We start from the raw sequence: 11,387 nt of genomic DNA on the forward strand, positions 1-11,387 counted from the left end.
TTTCCGACAGCATGTCATTGCATGTGATCATTCCAAGTGACCCACAGTTTGGGTCTGTTGGAGGTAAAAGTTGCAAACATGTATAATAGGATCAGAAATGATCATGATGATGATAAGAGTAACTTCTCGCGAGTTGCGAAAGTTTGGTCGAGGTGTTGCGACCGTCTACTGATATAATCACCATATTTCGGTTTTAACTTATTGAAACATTGCTTTACACTAATGCACGTTAAAGAACCGATGTAGCTCTAACCAGGGTTAAATTCTGTCTGTACACGATGCTCGAAAAACCTAATATGACTAACATTCCGGCCGGAGCACTCGCCGAATGGGTTTGGCCCAACTGAGAGTATAAATAAGCATACACCCCCATCCCCACCGAAATTTGTCGGAGTCATGAATGTGCTTTGCGATCAATGTTTAATGTAATAAATCGTTGACACGAATAATTCAAATTTCATTTTTAATTGTTAGTTTGCTGTTTTCACGTCGGAAATATAACAATACAACTTTGGCTGATATCAGTGAGTATGGTCTTCGGAAATAAGTATGTTTCGTTTCGTGCTTCATATTTTGGTATTTCGGATATATTGAATGTTCATTGTCTCGAACTTTTTCCCGAGGTCCGGACGACTGAGACATAGCGAGTTTCGACAGTATCTTATGTCTGTTTATGTTTGTCTGATGCCAACCTTTAAACACGCCAGGAACAATAAAAAAATAACAATTTGAAGCTTGCTATTTATTTCAGTACATGTCCTGTAATTATACTTGACACTGGAAGGTTAAGTTAGAAACATTGTGTAATCGTTGGGAGAAGACTTAAATCACCGCAGAAGTCATCGCAAAATTGAACGGACATACCAAGCTGGCAGATTTCCTGACACAAGCACAAACCGATTTTCTGGGCTGCAACATAAGATTTAACAAATAGCAATATTGTAACACAACTCAATTTATTACAATACCTAAGAGGTGCAAGAAATTCCGTTATGAAATAAAAGAAAACGACTTCATTATTTTAAATGGCGTTTCCACCAACTAATATACTTGTCAAACATTATGATTTTCTCAAAGTTTTACAAAAACTGTTTAAAATAAGTGTAATACAACCTGGTAACTTATTTTGAAAATTTGTTTTTAAAGTTGAAAGATTGTAATTTATGTATTTGTTGTAATGAAGGAGAAGACTTTCTACTTTTTTAAAAGTAAAAATTCAAATATTTTAAACTAACAAACAAATATTTTGTTCGGACATGTATTATAAACAAATTGTTTTACAACGGAAAATCCATTGTCGTAGGCTATAAACTACACCAAAATGCATATAAATTTGTTAATCTGGTTTTAGATCAAATTTGCTTATCATGATTTGCTTTTAAGTTTCCATGCCAACATAAAAAACAACACAAGAACTGCGTTGTTTTTTAATAATTGTTCTAATAGCATGAAGTGCTTAATAAATGAAATTATTGCTTAATACTTATGACATTCTTTTATTAACTCAAACTTGGTGAAATTATTTATTTAATTATGATATTGACAATTTTGCTTCATATATTCTTCATAGAAAACTTAAAGTTAAAAATTCTAAGAGAAGTAGTGTTGGCGTAATTATTTATATTCATAATATATTAAAACAGTTTGTAACATTTGTAAAGAATACTAGTGACTGTATTCAAGGGATAAAATTAGACGAAAAATGTGTTAATATAAATCATGATATTCTGTTGTGTCTTACTTATAATGTTCCACAAGGTAGTTGTAGGGAATATTTTATTGATTACAGTGTGTTTGAATTTATACTACATGATATGTTAAATGTCAATACTATGTTTGACAATGCATGTACACTTGTTGTATGTGGGGATTTTAATGCCAGAGTTGGTGAAAGGCCTGACTTTGTCTTAAATGACAATGCTCACTCTTGTTTAGAAGATATTTTACCAGATGATTATGTCCAGGATGAATTTTTACCACGAAGCAACTAAGATAAGACTGTAAATGAATCATTAACTCATGCTGAAATTGTGAAGGCGTGCAAGTAATTGAAAATGGGAAGGCAGCAGGGCCTGATTATTTGTTGAATGAGTTTTTCAAATATGGTATTTTGAGTGAGTTCAAGAAAGGTTTATTGTTATTAGAAGAGTATTGTGATAGATGGAAGCTAAGTGTAAATGCTACCAAGAATAAGGTTATGATTTTTAAAAAGGATGGCAGGGTAGAGAACGAGTATTAGTTTTTTTTTATATAAGGGTGAACATTTAGAGACAGTCAAAAATTTCACGTACTTGGATATTGCTTTTACAAGTGGAGGCTCTTTTAAAACAACTTTTGATACACTATCAGGAAATTGCAAGTGCATGTGCATACCGTAGGGAATTGCTCTTTTATGTACAAACTTTATGCAATCAATTTTGTATGAACAAACTGTATGCAATCGGTTTTGTATGTGCATACTGTATGCAATCGCTGTTGTATTTAGATACTCTTTGAAATCGCGTTTGTAAGTACATACTGTATGCAATCGTTGTTATAAGTACATTATGTATGCTATCGCTGTTGTATGTACATACTGTATGGAATCACTGTTGTTTGTGCATACTGTATGCAATCGGTGTTGTATGCACATATTGTATGCAATCACTTTTATATGTAAATCACTATAAAATCGCTGTTGTATGTACATTCTGTATGCCATCGCTGTTGTATGTACATACTTTATGAAATCGCTGTTGTATATGCACATTGTATGGAATCGTTTGTGTATGTACATACTGTATGGAATCGCTGTTTTATGTACATACTGTATGGAATCGCTGTTGTATATACATATTGTATGAAATCGTTTGTGTTTATACATACGGTATGGGATCGCTGTTGTATTTACATACTCCATAAAATTGCTGTTGTATAACATATTGTATGCAATTGTTCGTGTATGTTCATACTGTGTGAAATCGTTTGTGTATGCACAATTGAATGGGATCGCTATTGTACGGACATACTGTATGTTTTCGCTGTTATATATGCATATTGTATGGAATCGCTGTCGTTTGTACATACTATATGGAATCGCTTTTATATATGCATATTGTATGGAATCGTTTGTGTATGAACATACTGTATAGAATCTCTGTTGAATGTACATACTGTATGGAATCGTTTGTGCATAAACATACTGTATGTACTCGCAGTTGTATGTACACACTGTATTGAATTATTTGTGAATATACATACTTTATGCAATCGTTTGTGTATGTACATACTGAATGGATTCGCTGTTGTATGTATATAATGTATGAATTCGCTGTTGTATGTACATACTGTATGCAATCGTTTGAGTATGTACATACTGTATGGAATCTTTTATGTATGAACAAACTGTATGGAATCACTGTTGTATGTAGATACTGTATGCAATCGCTATTGTATGTTTAAACTGTATCCACTCCCTGTTGTATGTACATACTATGTGAAATAACTATTGTATTTTCATACTGTATCCATTCGCTGTTGTATGAACATACTGTATGGAATCACTATTGTATGTTTATACTGTATCCACTCGCTGTTGAATGTTTACACTGTATGGGATCGATGGTGTATGTACATACTGTATGCAATCGTTGTTTTATGCTCATACTGTATGCATTCGCTGTTGTATATACATACTGTATGGAAGCGCTGTTGTTTGCACATACTGTATGAACTCGCTGTTGTATGAACATACTGTATGAAACCGATGTTGTTTTATATATTGAATGGAATCGGTGTTGTATGTACATACTGTGTGAAATCGCTGTTGTATGTTCATACTGTATGCAATCGTTGTTGTATGTACATGCTGTATGGAATCGCTGTTATATGTACATACTGTATGCAATCGCTGTTGTATGTACATACTGTATGGAATCGCTGTTGTATGTACATACTGTGTGAAACCGATGTTGTTTTATATACTGTATGGAATCGGTGTTGTATGTACATACTGTGTGAAACCGATATTGTTTTATATACTGTATGGAATCGGTGTTGTATGTACATACTGTGTGAAACCGATGTTGTTTTATATACTGTATGGAATCGCTGTTGTATGTACATACTGTGTGAAACCGATGTTGTTTTATATACTGTATGGAATCGCTGTTGTATGTACATACTGTGTGAAACCGATGTTGTTTCATATATTGTATGGAATCGCTGTTGTATGTACATACTGTGTGAAACCGATGTTGTTTTATATACTGTATGGAATCGCTGTTGTTTGTACATACTGTATGGAATCGCTGTTGTATGTACATACTGTATGGAATCGCTGTTGTATGTACATACTGTGTGAAACCGATGTTGTTTTATATACTGTATGGAATCGCTGTTGTATGTACATACTGTGTGAAACCGATGTTGTTTTATATACTGTATGGAATCGGTGTTGTATGTACATACTGTGTGAAACCGATGTTGTTTTATATACTGTATGGAATCGCTGTTGTTTGTACATACTGTATGGAATCGCTGTTGTATGTACATACTGTATGGAATCGCTGTTGTATGTACATACTGTGTGAAACCGATGTTGTTTTATATACTGTATGGAATCGCTGTTGTATGTACATAGTGTGTGAAACCGATGTTGTTTTATATACTGTATGGAATCGCTGTTGTATGTACATACTGTGTGAAACCGATGTTGTTTTATATACTGTATGGATTCGCTGTTGTATGTACATACTGTGTGAAACCGATGTTGTTTTATATACTGTATGGAATCGCTGTTGTATGTACATACTGTGTGAAACCGATGTTGTTTTATATACTATATGGAATCGCTGTTGTATGTACATACTGTGTGAAACCGATGTTGTTTTATATACTGTATGGAATCGCTGTTGTATGTACATACTGTGTGAAACCGATGTTGTTTTATATACTGTATGGAATCGTTGTTGTATGTACATACTGTATGGAATCGCTGTTGTATGTACATACTGTGTGAAATCGCTGTTGTATGTTCATACTGTATGCAATCGTTGTTGTATGTACATACTGTGTGAAATCGCTGTTGTATGTTCATACTGTATGCAATCGTTGTTGTATGTACATACTGTATACAATCGCTGTTGTATGTACATACTGTATCGAATCGTTGTTGTATGTTCATACTGTATGCAATCGCTGTTGTATGTACATACTGTATGCAATCGCTGTTGTATGTACATACTGTATGCAATCGCTGTTGTATGTACATACTGTATGCAATCGCTGTTGTATGTACATATGGTATGGAATCGATGTTGTATGTACATACTGTATGAAACCGCTGTTGTATGTACATACTGTATGAAATCGTTGTTGTATGTTCATACTGTATGAAATCGCTGTTGTATGTACATACTGTATGAAATCGGTGTTGTATGTACATGCTGTATGCTATCGATGTTTTATGTACATACTGTATGAAATCGGTGTTGTATGTACATACTGTTTAAATCGCTGTTATATGCTCATACTGTATGCAATCGTTGTTTATGTACATACTGTGTGAAATCTTCGTTCTATGTACATATTTTATGAAATCGCTTTTGTATATACTTCAAAAAGAGATGGAAACTGCATTATTATTTTGCTAGCCCGACGTTGTAGGCTGACTCAAAATCCTTAATATGGCGACGGTTTTATAGAATATTATCTCAACTATCCTATATTTCACTCCGAATTTATTCCAAAAGCCATCCATAAATAATATGGACTGCTTGGTTCTTATAATGTACTGCATGTATCAGATACTTAAAATTGTGACAAACCAACTTACTTAGTTCAGGACTGCAATTTTGCTCGTCCGCACCGCCTGGGCATTGTCGGTCACCATCGCAAACGTTGGCAACGTTGCCATTTGAGCAACGGATTTGTCCATCCATGAGCCCACTGGTCTTCACTGAAGACATATATAGCAACCTTAAACTAGCTACGTTATAGGTATATACCGCGTACATATCAAATATGTCTTTAAAACATACATATAATGAATGGTTACAATGGTGTACGCATATAATTGTGTCCCCGGGGTTCAGGGGCGTAGCTAGGCCAAAATAAGTTGTAAGCCCGATAGTGCTCGGGGGTTGGACATACCCCGAAATATTTTTCTTAAACAATAGAAGCAAAGTGATGCAATCTGGGAGGATCCTGGGAGCTTTATAGTTTAAAACAAAAGGTACAATTTACAGCAGTATTATACTTTGGGTTCACAGAAACGGTGGGCATATTTGGCGGTCCGCTTCAATTTCTTCAGACTTCGATTTCACCGAGGTCGGGATAAACTGGGCCGATATCTTTTTCACACATTTTTTAGAACATACGCGGGTGTTTGATTTCGCAAACGCTTGCAAACTGTGTTCTGTACCTTTTGCGCGAGACTACTTACCAATACTTTACGCGGGGAACTACTTCTCGGGAATAAAGATAAAGCGTTGGCTTCGTTAAGTTAACATTTACCTAAATTTAAATGAAATTCATTCTTTGTTCTACGGTTAACAAAATATGACAGTTTTTCAAACGTGAATAATTTTTTTTTAGTAGTTCAATGTGTTTTAGTAGCAACAAGTTTTTATTGCAATTTTGACGCTTTAGAATTTGTCATTTTTAAAAAAGTTGTAGGCCCGGGCCTACAAAGCCTACATGTAGCTACGTCCCCTGGGTGTTGAATATCATATTTGAAAGGCAGGTGGCAACATACCGCAAATCTTCTTGTTTTCATCGTCGCCAGAAGGGCAATCATCATGTCCATCGCACATCCGATCCAAGTCAACGCACGTCTTGCCGTCTCCGCACAGAAGACTCCTTTTCGGGCAAATCTTTGCTGAAATGATAAGTTATATACTTGAATAACAACATCTTTGAAAGCGAAATGCGAAAGAACCACGGCTACAGTAATAATAGTAACGTGGTTTTGATGTAGTAACTGGCTTCAGCTGCTGACATGATATTTGTCAACAAAACTGTTTCCCATCAGCTCGATACTCAAAATAAAAAGGAGTTTGATATTGTTTCAGATGTATGTGCCTAACCTGACAATCTAGCAGGTATTTTCAAACTCATTGAAATAGTGTTAGGAACGTATTCACCGTAAACCGTAAAATTTGGTTGTCCGGTTAGCGCAGTGGTTAGTGCACTCGCTTCTCACCTAGGCGACCCGGGTTCGATTCCTTGCCTGATCGCATGTAAGTTTGGTTTGTGGTCACCAAGTCGGACAAGTGGGTTTTCTCCGGGTACTCCGGTTTCCCCTACAACACAAGACCACACTCTCGCGCACCATCGTGCCAACGAGAGTGATTGATATAAGTTGCAAAAGCTTGTTTCACAATCGTTGTAAAATAGTTTAAACTAAACTGTGTTCAACTAACTGTCTTTTAATACCATTGTGATATCAAAGCACGTTCATACATACTGTTGCGTGTATCTTTGACACATATTAGATGTCGTTAAGTTATGAGTAGGGGCTGTAAAAGGTGACCCCGTACTTTGTCGGGGAGCAAGTTTAAGGCAATTTTGTTTTTTGCATATCATACCTACGATGGTATTTTATTCATGTGAGGGATCTGTAAAAAGTATGCCCTCTCCTCACCTACTGTGTTGCTATCTACGTTTCTGTTGTTTTTTTAATTTGGAAAAGGTCTTAATGACTCTTAAAGGGACTCGCTCATGGTTTGGTAAATGCTCTATTCAAAAAAATAAATTCGCTCATTGTTTGTAAAATGCATCATTCATGCAAAAAACTGTATTACGAAATTTAGTGTGGCAAATCACCAGGAGTGTTAAAATAACGATCCCATTTGGCCTTTGAATAGATAATTGATTATACGAATTCATATACTTATTATCATTTCCTTAACGGCGGATGTTAACCACATTTCATCGATCCATTTTCGATCAATTGCATATTCCCTGAAGCTATGTGTTTAAATTTCAAACATGTACAGTCGGTTTAAGAAACAAATTTTCAATTTTAAGCGTTTCTTACGGCACATGATTTCGTCCTCCAATCCTTGACACTGCGTATTGCCGTCGCATGGTTTCCCACAGGTTCGTCTGTCGTTGCACGTCATCATTCCACGTGACCCACAATTAGGGTCTGTTGGTGAAAAAAGTTTTATACATTAACATATGATCAGTGTTGGGGAAGCTGACAGAGTAGTTGAAATCTACATTGAATTAAGAAATTATATAAAAAACAGCGTAGATTGAATAGTGTTCGAGGTGAAAACGAGTTACATAGTGAAAGAAGAGATTCTTTGAGGACAACACCATTCATTGATTGACAGTATTATAGTTAAAGGAAACTTACTACAAACTCAAAAAAGTCTAACAAGAATAAGTTCTCGCTAAATGCGAGATTTGATCGAGGTGTTGCGACTGTCTCTTAAAATTAATGTCATATTTCGGTATTGACGAAAGTGATGCACAACGAGAAGAGACGTATCGCTCGACTTTAATTAGCTGGAACGTTGAAATTAAACAATACAAACACATACTTAATATGTGTATTCGAGTTGAAATTCAATCATATATTGAAATAGTTCCTTTTGGTTTTTCTCCGCTTAAAGTATGAACAAATCAAAACATATTATTTACTTCGTATTTAAAGCTGCACTCTCACAGATTGAACGTTTTGACAACTTTTTTATTGTTTGTCTTGGAACGAGCAAATTTATGCGAAAATTCATGGAAACCAGTCATATAAGACTGCTGACAAATCTCAAATCTTATATTTAAGTTAAAAAATGATGTTTTATGCATTTTCTTAAACCGTTAGTAACGCTTTCAGCCAGAAAACATTAATTTTCGAACGGAAATATGAAAATTTGCGATTTGATCTTTTGTCAGCTGTCTTTTATCACTGGTTGGCAAATATTCACGCAAAAAATTGTTCATTCCAAGACAAAAAAAAAAAAAAAAACGATCTTTGAGAGTGCAGCTTTAAGCACCGTACTTAAAATACAACATTTGATTGGTCTAAAATCTAGTTCAAAATTAATTTTAAACAGCCCCGCCGAAACACACAATATGTTAAGACCTTAATAAGAAAATGCAAACAAACATCAAAACATATTACGTAACGCGAGAGGTTCCAAGACACATAAAATAAGAATCAAATATAACATTTGTTGTTTTCGCCCCTCGAGTTACAGATTGAATAGTACATACTCGGGCATCCCCTCTCGTCGGCGCCATTCGAGCAATCCGGAAATCCGTTACAAACGGCGCTTGCAGGCACGCACTCTGGGTAGCCCATGGGATGACCCCTGCCGCATTGAAATTGTTCATCACAGTTTGGAGCTTCATGATGCGGCATACCTTCAACGATTTGTTTTATTCATTTATTCAATTACGCATTTGCATCATCCTCCTCCCCATCATCATCCTCATCATCCTCATCATCCTAATCCTCCTCCTCCTCCTCCTCATCATCATCATCATCATCATCATCATCATCATCATCATCATCGTCATCATCATCATCACCAAATAGTAGTACATGTCATTGTGGAACAAATATAAACGCATGTCTTTGTATAACAAAAAATAGCACCGCATGTCTTCGAAACCAGCGCATGTATTTGTATAGCAAATAGCAGCGCATGTCTTGAAAAGGTAACTTTTAATTTATTACAAAGAAGAATACCCTTGAATTTCCTTGGTGATGATTGCCTTGGTTTTCCTTCTACAGTATTTGCAACAATCAGTGCAAGAAGCAGGATAAAGGGACCCTTCATCTGCAAGCAAATATATGACAAGTAATTCATACAATTCAATGCTTTACTCACAAAGTGGAATTCAATCGTTCGTTAACTATCGGTTAACAACTGTGAGTAATACGCGTGTCCAATATATTTTTGCATTTAACAAAAAGTGACGGCTCATTTTTCAACTCATTTATGGGTATCTGCTGTTCGCAGTCTATTGATAGTGTCAGTCGGCTCAATATGTAGCTGAGAAAGTCCCAGTCTTGCAAAAAAAATATTTTTGTCGTATAATTATCTATTTATATTTCAATGTTTGTTTTATCTTGTTAAAAAAGTCGTATACGTTCTCATTTTAATCGTTAATTATGTGTATATTCCCCAAAGTTGTCCCTGCATTCAATCATTCTGGTTGTTCATGTAAAAACGAGTTTTTTTTTCATTTCCTGTTGTGAAATCACACCCCATTCCTTTTCAAGAAATCTTCGAAGGTCTACTAGGGTTTTATGTGGCTTTAAACGCAGAGAAACATGGCGCCAATAACATCCCGACGAGAGGTCGGGCCAGTTAATGCGCTGTATGCCATTTTCCTGGACGAACAGGTTCAAATTAGCAGTCCTAAGTTGCCTAGCATTGTCATCTTGATCGATTGGCTGGCGACGTTCATCTGTCGTAAGAAGTGAAGCACGTGCGGTCCAAGAGTCTCGTCTCGATACCGCTGACCGATCAATGAGCCGTCAACAAACAAGACATGTTCTACCTTCTGCTCTGTCACCTCCCCAGATCATAACTGATCCTTATTTTCCTGCGACAGTCGGCATAACGGTACACTGCGCGTGCCGCTCGCGACGCCGGCCCCACACACGCTGGCGTCCGTCAACATTCTGAAGGTAAAAACGCGACTCGTCACTGAACAACACAATCCACCACTGCGCTCTGTTCAAGCTCGCATGTCAGCCTGGTTTCTCCGCCGAATCACGTGACTTAAACACGGCGGCGTGCATCCGGCTACGAATAGTTAGGAATGAAACAGGTATCGCGCCTTGACCCCACCTCATCATAAGAGTTTGACGCAACGCAACACTGGACAAAAACCTGTTTCTAGCGACGTTTACTTCAAGGTATCGGTCTTCCTGGTCGGAAGTTGATCTGGGTCGCCCTGACCGCGGCGTATCACGAACGGTCCCTGTCGCTTTAAACCGTTGTCATAAGCGTAAATCGTTGCACGATTAACGTTGAAGCGCGATGCAATGTTTTCAACGTTCCACCCCGCTTCATTAAATCCCATAGCACGTACCCGGTCGTCGTCGGATAAATGATTACGATTCATATCTACCAAAAATGCTGTTTGGACGTACGCAAATAAAACAACTTGTGGCTTATTCAAAATGAAATCCTCATTATGTAAAACAGAACCAATTATGCGAACAAGACAAGTCATGCAATTTCTCCATTAATCTAAAAAAAACACGTGCATTTTGTGACTTTTGACTGTAGAACACTACCATTTTATAACGGTATTATCTTAAAGTGAATTACCAATGAATACTCTTTAATATACATGCAGTTGTTCAAAATAAAAATTACTTATACAAAATGAATACGATTATTGATGAATATTTAACAGTGGGAAAATGCAGATTTTAT

General features: G+C 36.3%; 1 protein-coding gene across 1 annotated transcript; it reads right to left on the minus strand.

The window, feature by feature from the left end:
* Nucleotides 1–751: 751 nt before the first annotated feature.
* LOC128219587 (very low-density lipoprotein receptor-like) lies at nt 752–9,769 on the minus strand. Its single transcript, XM_052927414.1, has 6 exons — nt 9,683–9,769; nt 9,205–9,354; nt 8,021–8,131; nt 6,737–6,859; nt 5,816–5,938; nt 752–909 (listed from the first exon to the last, which is right to left on the minus strand). The coding sequence occupies exons 2-6, from the start codon at nt 9,350–9,352 to the stop codon at nt 791–793; spliced, it is 624 nt and encodes a 207-aa protein (XP_052783374.1). The 5' UTR covers nt 9,353–9,354; nt 9,683–9,769; the 3' UTR covers nt 752–790.
* Nucleotides 9,770–11,387: the final 1,618 nt, after the last annotated feature.

The sequence above is a fragment of the Mya arenaria genome, chromosome 15, assembly GCF_026914265.1.
Source record: "Mya arenaria isolate MELC-2E11 chromosome 15, ASM2691426v1".
Lineage (NCBI taxonomy): Eukaryota > Metazoa > Mollusca > Bivalvia > Myida > Myidae > Mya > Mya arenaria.

Excerpts from the sequence above, each read along its gene's own strand:
- LOC128219587 (XM_052927414.1), bottom strand. The coding sequence starts at position 9,352 with ATGCCGCATCATGAAGCTCCAAACTGTGATGAACAATTTCAATGCGGC. Across the intron at positions 8,132-9,204 it reads CGACGAGAGGGGATGCCCGA|ACCCTAATTGTGGGTCACGT; the intron begins GTATGTACTATT and ends TTTCACCAACAG. Across the intron at positions 6,860-8,020 it reads GGAGGACGAAATCATGTGCC|CAAAGATTTGCCCGAAAAGG; the intron begins GTAAGAAACGCT and ends TTATCATTTCAG.